Source organism: Mytilus trossulus, chromosome 11 (genome assembly GCF_036588685.1).
Source record: "Mytilus trossulus isolate FHL-02 chromosome 11, PNRI_Mtr1.1.1.hap1, whole genome shotgun sequence".
Taxonomy (NCBI): Eukaryota; Metazoa; Mollusca; class Bivalvia; order Mytilida; family Mytilidae; genus Mytilus; species Mytilus trossulus.
The window spans coordinates 53,793,951-53,821,391 of record NC_086383.1 but is presented as its reverse complement, the minus strand read 5'-3'; the positions used below and the strand labels follow the sequence as shown (position 1 = coordinate 53,821,391).

The 27,441-nt window shown below is 35.2% G+C and overlaps 1 protein-coding gene across 1 annotated transcript in view; it reads right to left on the bottom strand.

The window, feature by feature from the left end:
- The window catches only part of LOC134690164 (uncharacterized), a 41,194-nt gene extending 14,155 nt beyond the window's left edge, over positions 1–27,039 (bottom strand). Inside the window, exon 1 of the mRNA XM_063550141.1 lies at positions 21,601–27,039. Within this exon, the coding sequence (XP_063406211.1) occupies positions 21,601–27,039 (5,439 nt within the window). The remainder of the gene's footprint in view (positions 1–21,600) is intronic.
- Between the last annotated feature and the right edge of the window lie 402 nt (positions 27,040–27,441).

The window sequence follows — 27,441 nt, the reverse complement described above, 5'->3', positions numbered from 1 at the left end:
ATGGTATAGTTCCATCAATATTGTTCAAGCCAATTCTGTGAAATAGCATGGACAAAAAAGTGTGGAAGAATAAATATAATAATAAGAAAAAAAGAAACGAACAATAACAATATGTCACCCCAACTCCGTTGAGGGTGCCATAATAACTAGAATTGCCATTGCAAGCAATAGCGGATGGCACCCTCCCCCCATTGCCAGGGTAACGGCAGCCATTTTGAAAATTCCTAAGTCAAAGAGTGCATCTACACTTGCAAATGAACATTTAATTAAAGTTTCATAAATTTTGGAGCTTTTTGAAATTTAAATTTTTTTTGCAGTTTCCATGGTAATGGCGGCCATTTTGAAAATTCTAAAGTCGAAATGTTAATCAGCATATGCCAGTTACCATTCCTGTGAAGTTTTTCCACATTTTTGCTGTTTCCATGATAACGGTGGCCATCTTGACCATTCCAAAGTCAGAGGGACAACTTCGCATGGTGGTTAACATTATACCATAGTTCAATCAACTTTGGTCCATTCTATTCCGAGAACTGCTCCGGACAAAAATAGTGGAAGAAAAATAATAATAAACTAGATTTGCTATTGCAAGCAATAGCGGACGATGGCACCCCGTATTGCACATTGTCACAGTAGCATCAACAATTATGAGTGTACAAAAGTCAAATGGCATATCTATTATACATGTCGGAATCAGCATGTCTAAACAACACCCCCCCCCCCTTTTTTTTTCTCTTCCGTAGAATACGTTTCAGTTCTATACATAGTTTGGGAATCCTTTTTAAATCTAAAATTAGACACGCGCGCAAGTAGGAAGGTGGTGTCACGTGATACTGAAGTATATTATCGTGGACTTAGCATATTAATATTCTTTTTAGAGGGGACCTTGGACAGACAACATGTGTATATATTGACGGAGCGGCGTATTAACTGTTCAATTTATTCTTCAATAGCTCGCGTATCATACAATACATGTAACTTATCGTGTACAATTTAATTACATGTTTATCGATTGATTTCAGCTAATGTGTATATTTTAGCAGGTGTGTCATTCACGGATATGTACTTTAACGCAAGTGCAGAAATGTCATTAATTTGTACTCTGAGTGTTTCTCGTTCTCTCGGTGGCGATTTTCTCTATAAAGCACATTAAATAAATTACATATTTTTTATTCTAGAATATTCTAGTACATGTTAGCAGTACAGCATTGCATGTGACCATATGCACATACTCCTAATTACGATTTCCGTGGAATTGTTGTTATATTTTAAAAGAAAATGCAGCTAAAACGCATTTTCCCATAGGGTCAATGTTAAACTTTTGTCCAGTTTCCATGGCAATGGCAGCCATTTTGAAAATTCCAAGTACTGTTGGTACCTCGGGGCACCACTGCCAACATTTACATAAACTTTCAAGACTTTGCCTCTTATAACGAAAGATTAAAAATTTGGATTTTTTTTTTACATTTTTGTAGTTTCCATGGTAACGGCGGCCATTTTTTACCATTCTAATGTTTATTGCACAACTTAACATGGCGGTTCATATTATGGTATAGTTCCATCAACATGGGTATGGTCAATTCCGAGAAATAGCATGGACAAAATGTGTGGAAGAATAAAAATAAAAAGAACTAGATTTGCCATTGCAAGCAATAGCGGATGGCACCCTTCCCCTATTGCCAGGTAAGCGGTAGCATTGGTAACGGCGGCCATTTTGGAAATTCCAAACTCAAAAGTGAAGTCTACATTAGCTGAGCAACATTTGTTATAAGTTTCAATAAATTTGAAGCATTTTGAAGTTTTTTGTATTTTTGCTGTTTCCATGGTAACGGCGGCCATTTTGAAAATTCCAAACTCAAAAGTCAAGTCTACATTAGCTCTGCAACATTTGTTATAAGTTTAAATAAATTTGAAGCATTTTGAAGTTTTTTGTATTTTTGCTGTTTCCATGGTAACGGCGGCCATTTTGAATATTCCAAAGTCAAACCCCCACTGCAATTTTTTCCCTCCACAATCATATACCATTTAATGTCTCTAGAATAAATTAAACATTGATGTTCTAGAATGTTCTGTGAAAATTCAAAGTTTTGACCTTTTTGCATTGTTTCCATGGTAACAACAGCGATTTTGGAAATTCCAACGCCAAATTCCACATCTTCCAATGTTGCTCATCGTTACTATGAAGTTTCATTAAGTTTGGAACATTTTGAGATTTTCGAATTTTTTGGAGTAGTTTCCATGGCAACATAGTAGTTCCAATGAGTGCCAAAATCATCCAAAACCTGTATATAGTGGGCACCTACATTGTATTAAAATATAATGATTCTGAGTTAAATAGTATCCAAATAGTTCACCAAAACAAAAAACTGGATTTTTTCACATTTGTTTCGTTTCCATGGTAACGGCAGCCATCTTGACGGTGCCATACCCCGTTTGCACAATTTCAGATAGTGGACTACATTATGGCATAGTTTCATCAATATTGTTCAAGCCAATTCCGAGAAATAGCATGGACAAAATGTGTGGAAGAATAAAAATAAAAAGAAAAAAAAGAAACGTAGAATAACAAGATGTCACCCCAACTCCGTTGAGGGTGCCATAATAAAAAGAAAAAAAAGAAACGTAGAATAACAAGATGTCACCCCAACTCCGTTGAGGGTGCCATAACTAGATTTGCGATTGCAAGCAATAGCGGATGGCACCCTTCCCCTATTGCCAGGTGAGCGGTAGCCATGGTAACGGCGGCCATTTTGGAAATTCCAAACTCAAAAGTCAAGTGTACATTAGCTGAGCAACATTTGTTATAAGTGTCAATAAATTTGAAGCATTTCGAATTTTTTGTATTTTTGCTGTTTCCATGGTAACGGCGGCCATTTTGAATATTCCAAAGTCAAACCCCCGCTGCAATTGTGTCCCTCCATAATCATATACAATCATATCCCATTTAATGCCTATTAAACATTAATGTTCTAGAATGTTCTGTGAAAATTCAAAGTGTTGACCTTTTTGCATTGTTTCCATGGTAACAGGAGATATTTTGGAAATTCCAACGCCAAATTCCACATCTTCCAATGTTGCTCATCATTACTGAGAAGTTTCCTGAAGTTTGGAGCATTTTGAGAATTTTGAAATTTTTGGTGTTGTTCCCATGGCAACACAGTAGTTCCAATGAGTGCCAAAATCATCCAACACCTGTATATAGTGGGCACCTACATTGTATTAAAATATAATGATTCTGAGTTAAACAGTATCCTAATAGTTCACCAAAACAAAAAACTGATTTTTTTCACATTTGTTTCGTTTCCATGGTAACGGCAGCCATCTTGACGGTGCCATACCCCACTGCACTATAGAATGTTCTTGTCTACATTATGGTATAGTTCCATCAATATTGTTCAAGCCAATTCCGAGAAATATTATGGACAAAAAAGTGTGGAAGAATAAATATAATAATAACTAGAATTGCCATTGCAAGCAATAGCGGATGTCACCCTTCCCCCATTGCCACTAAGCGGTAGCCATTTCAAAATAATAAAACAGTGAATACAGATCTATGAATTGCGATATATCTTTTTGTAAATTTTGAGTTCATTTAGAGGATTGTCAAAAGTTTCACATTTCTTCTGTTTCCATGGCAACGGCAGCCATTTTGGAAATTCCAAAGTCAAAAGTCTCATCTGTACATGCCAGTTAACAATAATACTAAATTTCATTAAGTTTTGAGCATTTTGAAAATATTTGACATTTCTGCAGTTTCCATGGCAACGGTAGCCATTTTGGAAATTCCAACTTCAAAAATCTCATGCAGACTTGACAGTCAACATATATATTAAGTTTCACCAATTTTGGATCATTTTGAAATTTTTGAAATTTTTGACATTTTGGCTGGTTTCTATGGTAACAGATACCATTCCAAATTTCTAATGGCAGATACCACATTGGTACATGGGAGGGAACATACCATCAGAGTTTCAATAGATTTGACCTACCATTTTAATGAAGTAAATGCCACTTTTAATGGTTTTTAAAGCGTTTTTACCATTTTTGCCCTGTTTCCATGGAAACGGCAGACATTTTTGAAATTCCAACGCCAATTTCCACATCTACTCAAGTTGCTCATCGTTATGCTAAAGTTTCAAATGAATTGGAGCATTTTCATATTTTTGAAATTTTTGGTGTAGTTTCCATGGCAACATAGTAGTTCCAATAATGACCAAAATCACCCAAAACCAGTATATGCCTGGCACCTTCATTGTATCAAAATATAATGATTCTGAGTTTAAGCATCTCCAAATTATTCACCAAAAACAAAAACTGGAATTTTTCACAATTGTTCCGTTTCCATGGTAACGGCAGCCATTTTTTTTGGTCTTGAGACCCACTGCAACCCGAAATTTTTTGTTCCTCATTATAGTTCACTATCATCAAGAGTCAGGTTCCATTGTCTCCAAAAAAGCTGCCGGACAAAAATCATTGGAAGAATAAGAATAATAATAACAAAGAAACGGAGGAATAACAATATGTCACCCGACATTGTCGATCGGGTGACATAACTAGAATTGCCATTGCAAGCAATAGCGGATGTCACCCTTCCCCTATTGCCACTAAGCGGCATCCATTTGAAAACAATTTAACAGTGAATGCAGGTCAATGCATTACAATATATCTTTCTGTAACTGTTCAGTTCATTTTTTGAGCAATGTCAAAAGTTTCACATTTCTTCTGTTTCCATGGCAACGGCAGCCATTTTGAAAATTTTAAAGTCAAGAGTCTCATCTTCACCTGCCAGTTAATCATAATATCAAGTTTCATTAAGTTTGGAGGATTTTGAAAATATTTGACATTTCTGCAGTTTCCATGGCAACGGTGGCCATTTTGGAAATTCCAACTCCAAAAGTCTCATCCAGACTTGCCAGTCACCAATCATATTAAGTTTCATCAATTTTGGACCATTTTTACAATTTTTGAAATTTTTGATCCTGTATCCATGGTAACATAGTAGTTCCAATGATTGTCAAAATCATAAAAAACCTGTATATAGTGGATAACTACATTGTATACAAATTTTATGTTTTTAAGTTCAAGGATAACAAAGTTATTCACCAAACCCAGACGTTATTGGAGCATTTTGACCTTTTTGCATTATTTCCATGGTAACGGCAGCCATTTTGGAAATTCCAACGCCAAATTTCTTATCTATCAAAGTTGCTCATCGTTATGTTAAAGTTTCAAAACAATTGGAGCATTTTCATATTTTTGAAATTTTTGGTGCAGTTTCCATGGCAACATAGTAGTTCCAATGATTGCCAAAATCATCCAAAACCAGTATATGGCCGGCACCTCCATTGTATTAAAATATAATGATTCTGAGTTTAAGCATCTCCAAGATATTCACCAAAACTAAAAAGTAGAATTTTTCACATTTGTTCCGTTTCCATGGTAATGGCGGCCATTTTTTACCATTCCATAGCAAGGTGCACAACTTCAGATGGGGGTCTTCATTATAGTAGAGTTCCATCAACATTGGTTCCCTTTAACTCCAAAAAACCTGACGGACAAAAAAAAGGTGGAAGAATAATAATAATAACTAGATTTGCCATTGCAAGCAATAGCGGAGGATGTCACCCCGTTCTAGACTTTGTCACAGTATCAGCAACCAGTTCGAGTGTACCAAAGTCACATGGCACGTATAGTATACATGCCTTTGACCCCCCCCCCCCCCCCCTTTTCTCTTCTCGTAGACTAAGAGTGATGTCTATATATAGTTGGGGAACTCTTTAAAATCTTAAATTAGACACACGCGCGAAGAAGAAAGGTGGTGTCACGTGATACTGAAGTATATTATCGTGGAGTTAGTACATTACTATTCTTTTTAGAGGGGACCTTGGACAGACAACATGTGTATATATTGACGGAGCGGAATACTAACTGTTCATTTTATTCTTCAATATCTCGCGTATCACACGATACATGTATTTTATCTTGTACAATTTAATTACACGCTTATCGATTGACTTCAGCTAATGTGTTTATTTTTGCAGGTGTTCAATTAACGGATGTGTACTTTAATGCAAGTGCAGAAATGTCAATTATGTGTACTCTTCGTGTTTCTCTCTCTCTCAGTGGCGATTTTCTCTCTTTAGCACGATTTTCGTATAGAATAGAAGCACTTTGAATTATGTATTAGTTTTCTTCTAGCATATTCTAGAAGCGCTTTGCACATAGTCTTAATCACAGAATTTTGTCTCAAATTTTCGATTTTTTTTTTTTTTTTTTTTTTTTTTTAGCTGTTTCCATGGCAACGGCGGCCATTTTGAAAATTTCAAAGACAGATGACAATACAATATAATTTTAACGGGAATGAGGTTAAAATCTGTACAAAAATGTTACTTTGACGTTTTTTACCATATGGGTCCCATGTGCACTTTAAGCGTTATCTCCATGGTAACAGCAGCTATCTTAAAAATTCCAACGGCAATGAATTGTACAGTTTATACTACTGTTTTCTACTTACGGTTTTTTTTGGTCGTATCTGTAGCGGTTTATTTTCTATGAATTAATTAAGGATTTATTTTCGTTTTTTTCACGTTTGGACGGTTTCCATGACAACGGTAGCCATTTTGAAAGTTCTCAAGATGGATGTCACGCCTTCTATCGATGAGTTATTAGTTCTGAAAGTTTTATGTAATTTGGACCATTTTTCGGTTTTTTACATTTTTGCCGTTTCCATGGTAACGGCGGCCATCTTGAACCATTTCATGCTTCCTGCAACTTTGCACATGGGGATTGTCATTATGGTGCAATTTTATAAATACATGTCAAGGCATCTCCGAGAAATCGGCTGGACAAAAAGTGTGGAAGAAAAAATTCGTAGAATAACAATATATCCCCCCTTTTTCAAAGGGGTGACATAACTAGAATTGCCATTGCAAGCAATAGCGGATGTCACCCTGGTCCACCAATTTTCAATAAACAGCAGCCATGGTAACGGCAGCCATTTTGGAAATTTCAAAGTTGAATGCCGCATCAAGAATTACAAGTTAACATTCCTATAACGTTTCATACATTTTTGAAGAATTTTCAAAATTTTGCTATTTTTGAACAGTTTCCATGGCAACATTTGAAAATTCCAAAGTCATACTGCTGCTTCATATTGTGCTCCCGATAATATTATACCATCATATAACATTTAAGGGCTGTAGAATTAATTTAACACTAATGTTCTGGAATGTTCCATTGAATTTTTCATATTTTTGCTGTTTCCATGGCAATGGCAGCCATGTTTTTAATTCCAAAGTCAGGTGCACAACTAGACATGGTGATCAACATTATGTTATAGTTCCATCAACATTGGTCCATTCAGTTCCGAGAACTAAGCTGGACAAAAAGTGTGGAATAAGAATAATAAAAAAGAATCGTACAATAACAATATGTCACCCGACCTCCGTCAGGGTGACATAACAAAGAAACATAAGAAAAGCAATATGTCACCCGACATTGTCGATCGGGTGACATAATAATAATAATAATAAGACAAAAAGAAACGAACAATAACAATATGTCACCCCAACTCCGTTGAGGGTGCCATAAAAACTAGAATTGCCATTGCAAGCAATAGCGGATGGCACCCTTCCCCTATTGCCAGGTGAGCGGTAGCCATGGTTACGGCGGCCATTTTGGAAATTCCAAACTCAAAAATCAAGTGTACATAAGCTGAGCAACATTTGTTTTAAATTTCAATAAATTTGAAGCATTTGGAAGTTTTTCGTATTTTTGCTGTTTCCATGGTAACGGCGGCCATTTTGAATATTCCAAAGTCAAACCCCCGCTGCAATTTTTTCCCTCCACAATCATATACCATTTAATGTGTCTAGAATAAATTAAACATTGATGTTCTAGAATGTTCTGTGAAAATTCAAAGTTTTGACCTTTTTGCATTGTTTCCATGGTAACAACAGCGATTTTGGAAATTCCAACGCCAAATTCCACATCTTCCAATGTTGCTCATCGTTACTGTGAAGTTTCATGAAGTTTGGAACATTTTGAGATTTTTGAATTTTTTGGAGTAGTTTCCATGGCAACATAGTAGTTCCAATGAGTGCCAAAATCATCCAACACCTGTATATAGTGGGCACCTACATTGTATTAAAATATAATGATTCTGAGTTAAATAGTATCCAAATAGTTCACCAAAACAAAAAACTGGATTTTTTCACATTTGTTCTGTTTCCATGGTAACGGCGGCCATTTTTTACCATTCCACTGTCTCTTGCACAACTTAACATGGCGGTTCATATTATGGTATAGTTCCATCAACATTGGTATGACCAGTTCTGAGAAATAGTATGGACAAAATGTGTGGAAGAATAAAAATAACTAGAATTGCCATTGCAAGCAATAGCGGATGTCACCCTTCCCCTATTGCCACTAAGCGGCATCCATTTGAAAACAATTTAACAGTGAATGCAGGTCAATGCATTACAATATATCTTTCTGTAACTGTTCAGTTCATTTTTTGAGCAATGTCAAAAGTTTCACATTTCTTCTGTTTCCATGGCAACGGCAGCCATTTTGAAAATTTTAAAGTCAAGAGTCTCATCTTCACCTGCCAGTTAATCATAATATCAAGTTTCATTAAGTTTGGAGGATTTTGAAAATATTTGACATTTCTGCAGTTTCCATGGCAACGGTGGCCATTTTGGAAATTCCAACTCCAAAAGTCTCATCCAGACTTGCCAGTCACCAATCATATTAAGTTTCATCAATTTTGGACCATTTTTACAATTTTTGAAATTTTTGATCCTGTATCCATGGTAACATAGTAGTTCCAATGATTGTCAAAATCATAAAAAACCTGTATATAGTGGATAACTACATTGTATACAAATTTTATGTTTTTAAGTTCAAGGATAACAAAGTTATTCACCAAACCCAGACGTTATTGGAGCATTTTGACCTTTTTGCATTATTTCCATGGTAACGGCAGCCATTTTGGAAATTCCAACGCCAAATTTCTTATCTATCAAAGTTGCTCATCGTTATGTTAAAGTTTCAAAACAATTGGAGCATTTTCATATTTTTGAAATTTTTGGTGCAGTTTCCATGGCAACATAGTAGTTCCAATGATTGCCAAAATCATCCAAAACCAGTATATGGCCGGCACCTCCATTGTATTAAAATATAATGATTCTGAGTTTAAGCATCTCCAAGATATTCACCAAAACTAAAAAGTAGAATTTTTCACATTTGTTCCGTTTCCATGGTAATGGCGGCCATTTTTTACCATTCCATAGCAAGGTGCACAACTTCAGATGGGGGTCTTCATTATAGTAGAGTTCCATCAACATTGGTTCCCTTTAACTCCAAAAAACCTGACGGACAAAAAAAGGTGGAAGAATAATAATAATAACTAGATTTGCCATTGCAAGCAATAGCGGATGGCACCCTTCCCCCATTTCCAGGTGAGCAGCAGCCATTTTGTAAAAATCCAAAGTCAAAGACCGCATATACAGATGTGTATAAACTATGTTGTAAAGTTTCATAAATTTTGGAACATTTTGAAATTTTTGAAATTTTTGCTATTTCCATGGTAACGGGTACCATTTCTAAAATTCCAAAGACAGGTGCCACATTGGTACATGCCATGTTACATGTCTATAAAGTTTCATTGGGATTGATGCTTTATTCTTCAAGAAAATGCAGCTTTTATGTATTTTCCCATAGGGCTAATGTTAAACTTTCGCCCTGTTTCCATGACAATGGCAGCCATTTTGGAATTTCTAAATATTGTCGTTACATCAGGGCCTACCAAGGAACATTTCCATAAAGTTTCAACAAGTAGGGTCTTACAATGAAAGATTTGGAATTTTGATTTTTTATTACATTTTTTTAGTTTCCATGGTAACGGTGCACATCATGCACATCAAAAAGTCCACTGCACAACTTATTATGGTGGTCCTTATTATAGTAGAGTTTAACCAACATTGGTCCATTGTATTCCGAGAAATAAGCTGGACAAAATCGGTGGAAGAAAAATAATAAGAAAAAAAAAAGAAACGTAGAATAACAATACGTCACCCCAACTCCGTTGAGGGTGCCATAACTAGATTTGCGATTGCAAGCAATAGCGGATGGCACCCTCCCCCTATTGCCAGGTGAGCGATAGCCATGGTAACGGCGGCCATTTTGGAAATTCCAAACTCAAAAGTCAAGTCTACATTAGCTGAGCAACATTTGTTATAAATTTCAATAAATTTGAAGCATTTTGAAGTTTTTTGTATTTTTGCTGTTTCCATGGTAACGGCGGCCATTTTGAATATTCCAAAGTCAAACCCCCGCTGCAATTTGTTCCCTCCACATTCATATACCATTTAATGTCTCTAGAATAAATTAAACATTGATGTTCTAGAATGTTCTGTGAAAATTCAAAGTTTTGACCTTTTTGCATTGTTTCCATGGTAACAACAGCGATTTTGGAAATTCCAACGCCAAATTCCACATCTTCCAATGTTGCTCATCGTTACTGTGAAGTTTCATTAAGTTTGGAACATTTTGAGATTTTTGAATTTTTTGGAGTAGTTTCCATGGCAACATAGTAGTTCCTATGAGTGCAAAAATCATCCAACACCTGTATATAGTGGGCACCTACATTGTATCAAAATATAATGATTCTAAGTTAAAGCATATCCAAGCAGTTCACCAAAACAAAAAAATGGATTTTTTCACATTTGTTCTGTTTCCATGGTAACGGCGGACATCTTGAAAGTGCCAACCCCAAAAAGCAAATCTTCACATGGTGGTTAACATTATGGTATAGTTCCATCAACTTGGGTTCATTCAATTCCGAGATCCAGAGTGGACAAAAAAGTGTGGAAGAAAAATAAAAATAAAAACAAAAAGAAACGTAGAATAACAATACGTCACCCCAACTCCGTTGAGGGTGCCATAACTAGAATTGCCATTGCAAGCAATAGCGGATGTCACCCTTCCCCTATTGCCACTAAGCGGCATCCATTTGAAAACAATTTAACAGTGAATGCAGGTCAATGCATTACAATATATCTTTCTGTAACTGTTCAGTTCATTTTTTGAGCAATGTCAAAAGTTTCACATTTCTTCTGTTTCCATGGCAACGGCAGCCATTTTGAAAATTTTAAAGTCAAGAGTCTCATCTTCACCTGCCAGTTAATCATAATATCAAGTTTCATTAAGTTTGGAGGATTTTGAAAATATTTGACATTTCTGCAGTTTCCATGGCAACGGTGGCCATTTTGGAAATTCCAACTCCAAAAGTCTCATCCAGACTTGCCAGTCACCAATCATATTAAGTTTCATCAATTTTGGACCATTTTTACAATTTTTGAAATTTTTGATCCTGTATCCATGGTAACATAGTAGTTCCAATGATTGTCAAAATCATAAAAAACCTGTATATAGTGGATAACTACATTGTATACAAATTTTATGTTTTTAAGTTCAAGGATAACAAAGTTATTCACCAAACCCAGACGTTATTGGAGCATTTTGACCTTTTTGCATTATTTCCATGGTAACGGCAGCCATTTTGGAAATTCCAACGCCAAATTTCTTATCTATCAAAGTTGCTCATCGTTATGTTAAAGTTTCAAAACAATTGGAGCATTTTCATATTTTTGAAATTTTTGGTGCAGTTTCCATGGCAACATAGTAGTTCCAATGATTGCCAAAATCATCCAAAACCAGTATATGGCCGGCACCTCCATTGTATTAAAATATAATGATTCTGAGTTTAAGCATCTCCAAGATATTCACCAAAACTAAAAAGTAGAATTTTTCACATTTGTTCCGTTTCCATGGTAATGGCGGCCATTTTTTACCATTCCATAGCAAGGTGCACAACTTCAGATGGGGGTCTTCATTATAGTAGAGTTCCATCAACATTGGTTCCCTTTAACTCCAAAAAACCTGACGGACAAAAAAAGGTGGAAGAATAATAATAACTAGAATTGCTATTGCAAGCAATAGCGGATGTCACCCTTCCCCCTATTGCCACTAAGCGGCAGCCATTTCAAAATTGTTAAACAGTGAATGCACATATATGCATGGCAATACATCTTTTTGTAAATTTTCAGTACATTCAGAGCATTTAAGAAAATTTCATATTTTTGCTGTTTCCATGGCAACGGCAGCCATTTTGAAAATTCCAAAGTCAAAAGTTTCATCTGTACATGCCAGTTTACAATCATATTAAGTTTCTTTAAGTTTGGAGCATTTTGAAAATATTTGATATTTTTGCAGTTTCCATGGCAACGGTGGCCATTTTGGAAATTCCAACTTCAAAAGTCTCATCCAGACTTGCCAGTCAACAATCATATTAAGTGTCATCAATTTTGAAGCATTTTGAAATTTTTGAAATATTTGATCCTGTATCCATGGTAACATAGTAGTTCCAATGATTGTCAAAATCCTTCAAAACCTGTATATAGTGGACAACTACCTTGTATACAAATTTTATGATTTTAAGTTCAAGCATATCAAAGTTATTCACCAAACCAAGACGTTTTTGGAGCATTTTCACCTTTTTTGCATTGTTTCCATGGTAACGGCAGACATTTTGGAAATTCCAACGCCAAATTCCTTATCTATCAAACTTGCTCATTATTATGCTAAAGTTTCAAAATAATTGGAGCATTTTCATATTTTAGAAATTTTTGGTTTAGTTTCCATGGCAACATAGTAGTTCCAATGATTGCCAAAATCATCTAAAACCAGTATATGGCTGGCACCTCCACTGTATTAAAATATAAGGATTCTGAGTTTAAGCATCTCAAAATAATTCACCAAAAACAAAAACTGGAATTTTTCACAATTGTTCTGTTTCCATGGTAACGGCAGCCATTTTTTAGTTCCAAAGTCTTAAAGTCAAAAGGAAAATCAGGGTTCCTTGTTATAGTGCACCATCATTCAGATTGGTTCCTTTAGCTCCGAGAAATCGGGAGGACAAAATTAGGTGGAAGAAAAATAATAATAATAATAGGGAAAAAGAAACAGAGGAAAAGCAATATGTCACCCGACATTGTCGATCGGGTGACATAATAACTAGAATTGCCATTGCAAGCAATAGCGGATGTCACCCTGGTTCCCCAATTGCCACTAAACGGCAGCCATTTCGAAATTTTCCATCAGTGAATGCATATACATCCATTAAAACAGATTTATCTGTCAATTTTCATAGCTTTATGTACGTTTTTCAATTTCAAACAATTGTGCTGTTTCCATGGCAACGACAGCCATTTTGAAAATTCAAAGACAAAAGGTACATTCATGTTTACTGTTTAACATTTTAGTAAAGTTTTATGAAGTTTTGAGTATTTTGAAATTTTTGCCTTGTTTCCATGGTAACGGCTGCCATTTTGGAAATTCCAAAATGAAAATCCACATCAAGATTTGCCAGGCAACCGGTCTGCATAATTATAAATATTATTTAAAGAATTTTCAAAATTTTGATATTTTTGATCAGTTTCCATGGCAACATTATAGATCTGAGGATTCCCAAAATCATCCAAAACATGTATATAGAGAACAGCTACAATGTGTTAAAAGTTGAGGATCCAAAGTTCAGGCATTCTTAAATTGATCACTAAAACCTAAAATCTCATTTTTACACAATTTTACTGTTTCCATGGCAACGGTGGCCATCTTGGAAATGCCAACCCCCGATTGCACATCTGCACATGGAGGTCAACAATATTATATAGTTTCAATATAATTCGTTCATCCAATTCCGAGAAATAGTCTGGACAAAAAGTGTGGAATAATAATAATAATAAAAACTAGAATTGCCATTGCAAGCAATAGCGGATGTCACCCTGGTCCGCCAATTGCCACTAAGTGGCAGCCATTTCGAAATTTAATAATATTGAATTGACATATATACTTCACAATACTTCAATCTGCAAATTTTCAGAAAGATTAAAGCATTTTGAAATTTTTCATATTTGAACTGTTTCTATGGCAACGGGGGCCATTTTGAAAATTCCAAAGACGGATGGCATGTCTTCACATGCCAAGTAACATTTCCCCAAAGTTTCATTCATTTTGGAAGATTTTCCGATTTTTCACATTCTTTCTGTTTCCATGACAACGGCAGCCATCTTGGAAGTGCCACCCCCCGATTGCACATCTACACATGGGGGTTAACATTATGTTAGAGTTCTATCATCATTGGTCCATACAATTCCGAGAAATAGTCTGGACAAAAAAGTGTGGAATAATAAAGAAAAGAAAAAGAATCGTACAACTAGATTTGCGATTGCAAGCAATAGCGGATGGCACCCTTCCCCTATTGCCAGGTGAGCGGTAGCCATGGTAACGGCGGCCATTTTGGAAATTCCAAACTCAAAAGTCAAGTCTACTTTAGCTGAGCAATATTTGTTATAAGTTTCAATAAATTTGAAGCATTTTGAAGTTTTTTGTATTTTTGCTGTTTCCATGGTAACAGCGGCCATTTTGAATATTCCAAAGTCAAACCCCTGCTGCAATTTTTTCCCTCCATAATCATATACAATCATATACCATTTAATGTCTCTAGAATAAATTAAACATTGATGTTCTAGAATGTTCTGTGAAAATTCAAAGTTTTGACCTTTTTGCATTGTTTCCATGGTAACAAGAGCGATTTTGGAAATTCCAACGCCAAATTCCACATCTTCCAATGTTGCTCATCGTTACTGAGAAGTTTCGTTAAGTTTGGAACATTTTGAGATTTTTGAAAATTTTTGGAGTAGTTTCCATGGCAACATAGTAGTTCCAATGAGTGCCAAAATCATCCAACACCTGTATATAGTGGGCACCTACATTACATTAAAATATAATGATTCTGAGTTAAAGCATATTCAAACAGTTCACCAAAACCTAAAACTGGAATTTTTCACATTTGTTCTGTTTCCATGGTAACGGTAGCCATCTTGAACCATTCCATGCTTCCTGCAACACTGCACATGGGGGTCCTTACTATAGTAAAGGTCCATCAACTTTGGTCCATTGGATTTCGAGAAATCGCGCGGACAAAATTTGTTGCAAGAAAAATAAGAAAAACTAGATTTGCCATTGCAAGCAATAGCGGATGGCACCCTTCCCCTATTGCCAGGTGAGCGGTAGCCATGGTAACGGCGGCCATTTTGGAAATTCCAAACTGAAAAGTCAAGTCTACATTAGCTGAGCAACATTTGTTATAAGTTTCAATAAATTTGAAGCATTTTGAAGTTTTTTGTATTGATGCTGTTTCCATGGTAACGGCGGCCATTTTGAATATTCCAAAGTCAAACCCCCGCTTCAATTTTTTCCCTCCACAATCATATACCATTTAATGTCTCTAGAATAAATTAAACATTGATGTTCTAGAATGTTCTGTGAAAATTCAAAGTTTTGACCTTTTTGCATTGTTTCCATGGTAACAACAGCGATTTTGGAAATTCCAACGCCAAATTCCACATCTTCCAATGTTGCTCATCGTTACTGTGAAGTTTCATTAAGTTTGGAACATTTTGAGATTTTTGAATTTTTTGGAGTAGTTTCCATGGCAACATAGTAGTTCCAATGAGTGCCAAAATCATCCAACACCTGTATATAGTGGGCACCTACATTGTATTAAAATATAATGATTCTGAGTTAAATAGTATCCAAAAAGTTCACCAAAACAAAAAACTGGATTTTTTCACATTTGTTCCGTTTCCATGGTAACGGCAGCCATCTTGAAAGTGCCACCCCCAAAAAGCAAATCTTCATTTGGTGGTTAACAATATGGTATAGTTCCATCTTCTTGTGGCCATTCATATGAGAGTTCCAGACTGGACAAAAATGTGTGGAAGAAAAATAAAAACAAAAAGAAACGTAGAATAACAATACGTCACCCCAACTCCGTTGAGGGTGCCATAATAACAATATGTCACCCGACCTCCGTCAGGGTGACATAACTAGATTTGCGATTGCAAGCAATAGCGGATGGCACCCTTCCCCTATTGCCAGGTGAGCGGTAGCCATGGTAACGGCGGCCATTTTGGAAATTCCAAACTCAAAAGTCAAGTCTACATTAGCTGAGCAACATTTGTTATAAGTTTCAATAAATTTGAAGCATTTTGATTTTTTTTGTATTTTTGCTGTTTCCATGGTAACGGCGGCCATTTTGAATATTCCAAAGTCAAACCCCCGCTGCAATTTATTCCCTCCATAATCATATACCATTTAATGTCTCTAGAATAAATTAAACATTGATGTTCTAGAATGTTCTGTGAAAATTCAAAGTTTTGACATTTTTGCATTGTTTCCATGGTAACAACAGCGATTTTGGAAATTCCAACGCCAAATTCCACATCTTCCAATGTTGCTCATCGTTACTGTGAAGTTTCATTAATTTTGGAACATTTTGAGATTTTCGATTTTTTTGAAGTAGTTTCCATGGCAACATAGTAGTTCCAATGAGTGCAAAAACCATCCAACACCTGTATATAGTGGGCACCTACATTGTATGAAAATATAATGATTCTGAGTTAAATAGTATCCAAATAGTTCACCAAAACAAAAAACTGGATTTTTTCACATTTGTTCAGTTTCCATGGAAACGGTGGCCATTTTTTACCATTCCATAGCAAGGTGCACAACTTCACATGGGGGTCTTCATTATAGTAGAGTTCCATCAATATTGGTCCATTGGATTCCAAGAACTCGCGCGGACAAAATTTGTTGCAAGAAAAATAATAAGAAACTAGATTTGCGATTGCAAGCAATAGCGGATGGCACCCTTTCCCTATTGCCAGGTGAGCGGTAGCCATGGTAACGGCGGCCATTTGGTAAATTCCAAACTCAAAAGTCAAGTCTACATTAGCTGAGCAACATTTGTTATAAGTTTCAATAAATTTGAAGCATTTTGAAGTTTTTCGTATTTTTGCTGTTTCCATGGAAACGGCGGCCATTTTGAATATTCCAAAGTCAAACCCCCGCTGCAATTATTTCCCTCCACAATCATATAAAATTTAATGTCTCTAGAATTAATTAAACATTGATGTTCTAGAATGTTCTGTGAAAATTCAAAGTTTTGACCTTTTTGCATTGTTTCCATGGTAACAACAGCGATTTTGGAAATTCCAACGCCAAATTCCACATCTTCCAATGTTGCTCATCATTACTGTGAAGTTTCCTGAAGTTTTGAGCATTTTGAGAATTTTGAAATTTTTGGTGTTGTTCCCATGGCAACATAGTAGTTCCAATGAGTGCCAAAATCATCCAACACCTGTATATAGTGGGCACCTACATTGTATTAAAATATAATGATTCTGAGTTCAAGCATATCCAAACAGTTCACCAAAACAAAAAACTGGATTTTTTCACATTTGTTCTGTTTCCATGGAAACGGTAGCCATCTTGAACCATTCCAAGCTTGCTGCAACTCTGCACGTGGGGGTCCTTACTATAGTAGAGTTCCATCAACATTGGTCCATTGGATTTCGAGAAATCACCTGGACAAAATTTGTTGCAAGAAGATAAATAATAATAATAAGAAAAAAAAGAAACGTAGAATAACAATATGCCACCCAAACTCCGTTTAGGGTGCCATAAAAAAAGAAACGTAGAATAACAATACGTCACCCCAACTCCGTTGAGGGTGCCATAACAAAGAAACATAAGAAAAGCAATATGTCACCCGACATTGTCGATCGGGTGACATAACAAAGAAACATAAGAAAAGCAATATGTCACCCGACATTGTCGATCGGGTGACATAATAATAACTAGAATTGCCATTGCAAGCAATAGCGGATGTCACCCTTCCCCCATTGCCACTAAGCGGCAGCCATTTTGAAATTTTTAAACAGGGGATGCATATTTTTGCATGGGTAAACAGTATTTAAATTTTCATAACATTAAAGGCATGTTTGGAAATTGAAAAATTTGAAAAATTGAAAAAAAGATTAAGTGAACTGAAGTTAATCACATATTTAGCAGTAGTTAAAACAATGGGCAATTGTAACAAAAGGACTATTTACATTTCAAAGACAAATAAGAAAGACAAAATATTACATTTTATTCACATTGAAAGCAGCCTTTAAAACAATGGACAATGATAACAAAAAGACTATTTACATTTCAAAGATATTGAGAACTGAGAATAAAACAATGGAGAATGGTTTCAAAAAAGAGTATTCATTTTAATACACATCAATCAAGATTTAGTGAACTAAAGTTATTCACATTTTGAAGTAGCAGTAAAATTAAAAGACACTGGTTTCAAAAAGAGTATAAGTGAACTCAAATAAATCACATTTCTGAGCAGCAGTTAAAAAAAGAATGGACAATGGTTTAAAAAAACTATTTACATTTGAAACATGATTTTGTGAATTCAAATTATTCACATGTTCTAGCAGCAGTTAAAACAATGGTTCATGGTTTCAAAAAGGTTATTTACATTTCAAAGACTATTTTGTGAACTCAATTCATTCACATTTTCAAGTAGCAGTAAACAATTAGCAATGGTTCGAAAAGACTTTTTACATTTTAAACACTATAAGTGAATTCATTACATTTACAGTTTTAAACAGTCGTTTAAACAAAGAGCAATGGTTTAAAAAAATATTCACATTTTAAATTCATTACATTTACATTTTGAAGCAGTAGTTTTAACAAAGGGCAATGATTACAAAACGACTATTCACATTTGAAAGACGATAATGGCACAGGAAACTTTCATATTTTAGTGGAGCCTAAAAATATCGGGGAATGGTTCAACAAAACTATTTACATTTCAAATAAGATAAAGTGAAATATAATCTTTCACATTTTCAAGCAACAGTTGAACGAACGGACATTGGTTTAAAAAAAGATTTAACTTTTCAAACACAATTTTGTGAACTCAAATCATTCACATATTCAAGCAGGTGTTAAAACAATGGGCAGTGGTTTCAAAAAGGCTATTTACATTTCAGAAACCAGAAGGGAACTCAAATCATTCACATTTTTTAAGAAGCAGTTAGTACTATAGACAATGGTTTAAAAAGACTATCGACTTTGCAAACACAATTTTGTGAACTCAAACAATTCACATGTTCAAACAGGTGTTAAATTGGCAGTGGTTCAAAAGACTATTCACATTTCAAACACGATTTTATTAACTGAAAAAAAACATAAAAATTTCAAGCAACAGTTAAAACAATTGGCAATGGATTCATAAAATACTATTCATATTTCAAAGACATTGACATTTTAAAGTATGAGTTAAACAATGAGCAATGGTTTTAAAAAGACTATTTACATTTTAAAAACTATTAGTGAATTCATTACATTTACATTTTCAAGCATTCGGTAAAACCAAGAGTCATAGATTCAAAAAGACTATTTTACATTTTAAACATTATAAGTGAATTCATTACATGTACATTTTGAATGGTTACACAACGAATTTATACATTTGAAATTACGATACTGGTACTGGAAACTTTCATATTTTGAAGCTGCCGTAAAAATGGACAATGGTTAAACAAAACTATTTACATTTCAAAAACGAAGAAGTGAAATATAATCATTCACATTTTCAAGCAACAGTTAAACAATGGGCACTGGATCCCAAAACGACTATTTACATTTAAAACACTATTTTGTGAACTCAAATCAATCACAGTTTTATGAAATTTAAAAAAAATATGCATTGGTTTGAAAAAGACTATTCACATTTCAAACACTTGTAGGGAACTGAAATCATTTACATGTTCAAGGTTTAGTTAAAACTCTGGACAATGGTTTCAAAATGACTATTTACATTTCAACACAATTTTGTGAACTCAAATTATTCACATTTTCAAGTTAGTGTTAAAACAATGGGCAGTAGTTTCAAAAAGACTATTTACATTTCAAACACTAGTAGGGAACTCAAGTCATTAACATTTTCAAGCAGCAATTAAAACTATGGACAATGGTTTCAAAAAGACTATTTACATTTCAAATACTAGTAGGGTATTCAAATCATTAACATTTCCAAGCAGCAGTTAAAACTATGGACAATGGTTTCAAAAAGACTATTTACATTTCAAACACTAGTAGGGAACGCAAATCATTCACATTTTCAAGCAGCAGTTAAAAGTATGGACAATGGTTTCAAAAAGACTATTTACATTTCAAACACTAGTAGGGAACGCAAATCATTTACATTTTCAAGCAGCAGTTAAAAGTATGGACAATGGTTTCAAAAAGACTATTTATATTTCCAATACTAGTAGGTAACTGAAATCATTCACATTTGCAAGCAGATGTTGAAACAATGTGCAATGGTTTCAAAAAGAATATTCTCATATCGAACACGATGTAATGAACTTCAATCCTTCACATTTTGAAGTAGAAGTTAAACAATGGGCACTGTTTTCAAATGGACTATTTACATTTCAAGCTCGATTTAGTGAACTTAAATCATTCACATTTTCAACTGGCAGTTTACACAATGGACAATGGTTTCAAAAAGACGATTGAAAGAGTTGACAAAAAACAAATTATCAACCAGGTGTTTAAAAAATGGGCAACGGTTTCAAAATCACTACTTACATTTCAATACAATTTAATGAACTGAAATCATTCACATTTTCAAGTAGGTGTTAAAACAATGGTGAATGGTTTAAAAAAGACTATTTACATTTCAAAACGTAATTTAGTGAACTTAAAGGATTCACATTTTCAATCAGCAGTTAAACCATGGGCAATGGTTTCAAAAAGACTATGTACATTTCAAACACAATTTATTGGATACAAATAATTTACAATTTTAACCAGCAGTTGAAGCAATGGGGAATGTTTCCAACAAAGACTATTTACATTTAAAACATGTTTGAGTGAACTGAAAAAAAACATTTTAAAGCAGGAGGTTAAACAATGGGCAATGGTTTCAAAATGTCTATTTACATATAAAACACGGTCGAGTGAACTCAAATCATTCACATTTTCAAGCAGGCGTATAAACAATGGCAATGGTTTCAAAAAGACTATTTACATTTGAAACACGATTTAGTGAACTCAAATCAGTCACATTTTCAACCAGCAGTTAATGCAATGGGCAATGGTTTCAAAACAAAAAATCTATTTACATTTAAAACACGATTGAGTGAACTGAAAACAAATATCATTTTCAAGCAACAGTTTAAACAATGGGCAATGGTTTGAAAAAATACTATTTACATTTTAAGCACTATTTAGTGAACTCAAATCATTCACATGTTCGATCAACAGTTAACGCTATGGACAATTTATAACATTTGTTTCAAGTATGTTTAAGTGGAATCAAATGATTCACTTGACCATGCAGCCGTTAAAACAATGGAAAATGTTTTCAAAAAGACGATAAACATTTTCAACCACGATTTAGTTATCTCAATTGACAGGAATGTTCAACTGCACCATGTTGTGATAACTATAATAGGTTTGTAGCATGTCATATGAAATTGACAGTTTTCCACGAACATATACATGATCAATGAGAGTATCTCCATCAGTTGTTGCTTTGTTTAATATTTGTTTGAACTCATTTTGTTCCATAAACAACTGTATTGGTGATTTTGATTTTAGAATGTCCTCATTAAAATCACCCATTACTATTGTTGATCCGTCTTCAGGTGGTAAAGAATCAAGAACATGTTGTAACTGTTCCAAAAATATAGATGTAGTGTATGATGCTGGTCTATAGATTACAACTATGTTGGTTTTGATGATATCAATATTCACACCAATACATTCAATATTACAAGATTGTAATGATAGTTGAGTATACTGCTGCTGATTTCTGACATACATACCAACACCACCATGTTTTTTGTTACTGAGGTCATTAAAGATACCTTTTGTTGATGTATATGATTCCGATCTTGGTTTATGTATCAAATGAAAATGTTCCAAAATCGGCAAAGCAGATTTTTTTTCCATCCAGGTCTCTGTTAAACAGATAAATTTCACATTTTGAATATCACAATTTGACTGCAGGTCTTCAATATGTGGGACCAATCCTTGAATATTATGAAGCAATATACGTAATTGATTTTGCTTTAGGTTCAACTCATCTTGTCTTTGGACTAAAAACTTTGGCATCCTTTGCAGTGCAGTTGAAATCTGTTCAGTGCAGTAAATTTTGTCTGCATTAAGATCTTGAATTACCAAACCGTCCAATGATCTTACACGACTGAGCGCAACATAAGCCATACCAGCAGCAAATATGTTCTTCATTGAGACAACAGCTTTATCGGTGGTGAGTCCCTGTACTTTGTGAGTAGTACAGGCCCATGCTAACTGCAACGGAAATTGATGTCTGACAGCATTTTTCTTCAAGTTTTCCTCAATTGGCGTTATGTCAATTGGTATATGTTCTCTTGGCTGTGATGATGAGACAGGTTTTCTCCCGATGCTTTTGTTGTCAAAAAGTACTTTTACTGCACATGGCAAAGAAGACTCCTTGCGGCCAGGTAAAATGCTAATCACCGTTCCAATTACACCATTGACCAAGCCTATTGTGATGTCAATATTCCGTATTAGCATAACTCTAGCTTTCGGTCCAATTATTAACTGTGGAGGTAAGAAATCATGTGAAGTATCATATGGTGACGTCTTGAGAATAAGTTCGCCTGTCGTTGGATTTCGATCATAATCTTGTGCCAGTACTATTTCTGTTTCTTGGCAAACTTTGGCTATCATCTTACTGTTATGAAAATCTATTTCTTTGTTAGTGGCAAAGATGTGAAGACTTTCTTCGGGAACAGAATGTGTCAAACAGGCTTTTAATAAACAATAATCACCAGGTAGCAAATGCTCAGTTTTCTTTTTCACGCGTAATCTGTTTAATAAGTGAGCAAACTCGGAACCCTCCTTTTGTCGCATTATTTGATTCAACTCAACCAATGAAAAATTGGAACTCCATAGTGGGAAAAAGTTTTCCGGTCTTAAATCGTATAGACACTTTTGTTTCACGGGTGGAAGCTGGTAAAAATCTCCGACAGCAATAACACATATGTTTCCAAAAAGAGCATTTCCACTTTGCTTGATTTGGCGTAGTCGCTCACTGACATAGAGAAGGACACGTTGACCAACCATGGATATTTCATCTATAATTAAAATATGAAGGTTCTGAAGTTTACCGCGAAGCTTATTTATTTCCTCATCACGCATGTAAATGTACGGAAATGGTAGTGATTTAGAAAGTGCAAAGGCTTGATGAAGAGTTGTTCCACCGATATTGAAAGCAGCAGTTGCTGTAGGTGCTGTGACAAGGACGACAATATCGTCTGGATTTGGTGCATGTGGAGACAAAATTTTGCTTGCCTCATAACACAAGCACTTAATCAGGTGACTCTTCCCTGTACCCGCACCCCCATTAATAAATATCTTAAAAGGATCTGGATTTTTGCCATTTACTTTATCTAGGCACCACTGTCTTATCTGATAAAAAACCATTTTCTGTTCTGTATTCAGTTGTCGCAACAGGTGTTTTAATTCTTGAGAAGTGAATAAGCTTTGCCTAATTTCAAACTCTATCCCTCCTCTGTGTTTTTTGTTTGTAGTGTCTAAATCAGGTATTTCTAAGCTATCTTCAAGACCAAGGTGTTCTTTCTCACTCTGTGTTTCTATACGTTCAACTTCTGACTCTGGAGCGATCAATGCCCATGCATCCTCGAGGGGCCCTTGTTTTTCTAACAACTCCTGTGCGTCATCTAACTCGTCTACATTGTGCTCAAATACCTGTCTGTTTGACTCTACAATTTCTTTTACTTTTTGTGGTTCTTTTGATAAGTCAAGGGCAACTGCTGCATTGAAATACATTTCCTCATAGGTTTTAAATTTAAGTGGCTTCAGTTGGCCATCCATTCTATGAGGCAAAAAAAGCTGTAGACTAGATTTGAAATATAGCTCTGGATTCTTGTTTTTAGAAAATCTTGGATATGCTATAACGGCTGCCTCTGTCCGAGAATGTTTACGAATGTATCCAAGATCGCTCTGCAGTTTAAAAACATATTCTGAAGGTTTTTTTGGGATTTGTGAAGGTGACAGAACACGATACTCAGATGAAAATGATGCATAACAGATAATATCAAAGTCTGAACTGAGTGGGCGAGCCTTGTATCTATCATACAGAGAATGCATCCATATGCTATCATCTAACTGATTGGCCTTCATTTGAATGATATTAAGTGGTAAGCTCATTTTTACTGGATTATTACCAACAGGAAGAAACTGGACCTTTCTTGATGATTCCTTTAGGTGAAGACCACATGCCCTATATGTAGCTTCTTGTGCGCTGACTTCCCGCTGCCGGAAGTAGGCACCTCCTATTTGCTTCATGGCATCCTGGGCATCACAATTACCTTCTGCTGCTTCTTTTCTGGCATTTTCTAAAACTACACCCATTTCTCTTTCTGCTTTTGAAATATAAGAGATGATATACATAACACATGAATAGGCATCAGTTATGTATTGCAGATCCATATTTGCATTCCAACAACGGAGTAGACTTGGGTTGTACTGATTAATCCAGATATCAGTGGGTTTACGTTTCAAAGTGATGTTGGTTCTTTTTGTTACAATGTTTGATGCTGATTCAAATTCTTCTTGAGTTATTCCAGCTGCAGTAAAAAGGTTTTCTGTTGTAACATGTTCTAAGTTTACAGTGTTGATAGTATTCCATAGTTTTATTAATACGTCTTTTGCAAATGAATGTGTCTGTTTTGATGATCTTTGTACTGTTGGTCCTGTTTTACTTGGAGTACGAGATATGAACGTATTTTCTGATGGCGGTCGTGGAAAATTAAATCTGCATTTTGTCCCTTTCTTTGCACATGATTTCGAGTGATTTTTGCTGTGCTGCTGCACACTGGTAACTATTTCATGTAATTCAGGGTCAACAGTAACACCAGGTAGGTCGCAAGTTACGTATCTGTCTACAAAATCACACACTGTCTTGTCGTCATGGGTGTCGAGTAATGGTGCGTCTTTAATCCAAAATAGACAATGTGCATGTGGAGATCCGCGTTGTTGAAACTCAATCCGATGAAAATGGTCTTTGACATTACCAATGATATTTCTTTTGATTATGATTTCTTTAAGGAAGGTGTTAAACCTATAATCAAACATGACAGCGCTCATTACTGGATTGTTTTGTAATACTTTGGATTTGCCAGTCCAATCAAGATCTTCCAAAGATTGTGTGCTTTTTTGTTGCTCCAGGAGAACTTGAAGTGTTTCTTTCCATCTCAAGTCAGCTGCAGAGAATGTTGCAAACCAAGTAGGAATGCCTAGTTGGCGTATACTAGCCATTAAATCACGGAGTGTTGCTTGCCAGTATGGAGGTGTTCCTCTGATCGGTGTCATGAATTTATATCCCTGGTCAGTGGTCAAAATTCTTTTCAGTTGGTTCTTGTCTGTTAGCATACTTGCTGTTATGGTGTTTCCTGTCTGATCTTTTCCACTACTTTTGCGCAATGCTATTGACACTTTCGAAATTACCTGCTCAAGTTCAGACAAGTACTGAGCATAAAAAATGTATGATGTGTCACTTGAAAATCGGGAGTCAGCACTGAAAAGTCTAGCATGGAAATATTTTGAACGTGTAAGATGCATAGATCTCTTAGCATCAAATGATCCAAATGATCCTTCAGGAAATTGAACAGGAAATGACATTGCTTCATTTCCTTCTTCTTGCAACATGCGTACAGGCGTATTCCCTTCTCCTGGAGCAACACAGAAGATATGATCAAAATGCTGGTCGAGAATTTCCTGTCCCATATCCACAGGTTGTAGGCACGTGTCCGAAGGTAAGCCTCTGTCCTTTACAGACTGTTCTTCATCATTGCGATTATCAATTTTATCTTCTTCCTGTGGTACGAAATCAGTATGTTCTGTCTCTTCGACCACTAAGTCCTCAAAATCTGAAGGAGTTTGGTCTATCCATTTTTTATTCAACAACTTATCATGATAATATGGATTTATTTCCTGTAAATATTTCAAACCGTTGCAAATTTTCTTTCGACTCACATATTCATACTGATCATACCCTTTGTATTCCAGTTTTCTTTTGAGTTTACATCTAATTAGTTCTGTTTCAGTTTCACACCTTGGCAGCACATTTGTTGTTTTCTCAACATCTGTAGGAACAGAAACACATGGCCCAACAAAACCTCGCTGATTTCCTTTTGGAAGCTGTATAATTTTCATAAATGGTATCCTGATAGAGATAAGTTGTTTTTCCAATTTATTCAAGGAATTTAGTTGATGTGGAATATGTGGCAATTGAAGACCATTAACATAAGCATCTGCTGGTAATTGACCTTTCAGAACGTGGAAGTGGCAGGTAAAACATATCCATTGCTTGTGATGTAGAGTTTCACAGGTCTTTTTGCATTGATCCGAACAGCTAGAAAGGAATTGTTCAGTAATGCAGTGATTTGCCATTGCTATGCTTTTTGTGCCTTTTTTGGAGTACTTTTGTTTGTCGCATACGACAACCTGTTTCTTGAACTTAAATTTGTGACAAACTGAGCATACATATGTTGGCCCGTCTCTAACTTGCTGTCTAAAGAAAGTTGCAATATTATTCATATTGTAGTTTTTGTTTAAACGTCTTTGTTTTATCATCAATATTTTCTTTTGTCTAATAAGCAGGTCATGTTTGTACTGCCTACGTAGTCTTTCTTTGTATTTTTCTTTGACCAGCACATTTTGTCTATACCTTAACAAATTCAACCTCTTCAATTTTTCCTGAAAGCCACTGTCGAATGCATACTTGTGTACACTTGCTTTTTTTACTGCCTCTCTAAATTTTATATTCAATCTGTACTTAGTTTTGCTCTTTTGTTTCACTACTTCTTGAAATGGTATATTCAGATGATATTTGGTAATACTTCTGTTCTTCACTTCTTTTTGAAATAGCTTATTCAGTCTATACTTTTCTTTACTCTTATTCTTCTTTCCTTGTTTATAAGGTATATTTAAATGGTATTTCTCCGCGCTATATCTTTTTTTACTTTGTCTGTAAGACGGCGTTTTGGTGTACATCTTCTGCCATTTTGTTTCAGACTGTTGCTTAGTAATCTTTTCCACATTTCGTTGCTTTCTCTTACGTTCTTTATCTTTTTTTCTTTTCTTTCTGGCAGATGTTTTTGTTTTCTTCTTATGTGGCATCTTAGATTTATTTTCATATATTGATATTATTTTGCCAGCATCAAGACCCTTTTCGTTATCTTCTTTTTCTTGCTTCCTTTGGTCCATTAAATCAATGAATGGTAGATTAAAGTCTTGTATGAGTGTACTCTGATAACGTACTTCATCTTTGAGTGCTAATACAGCTTTATTCAAAATATTACTTTCAGGTGTATGCAAACTTGAATACCTCAAACGTACATGTTGGGTTTCTTTATCATGACATTGAAATTTCTTTGATGAGATATCCTGAACCAG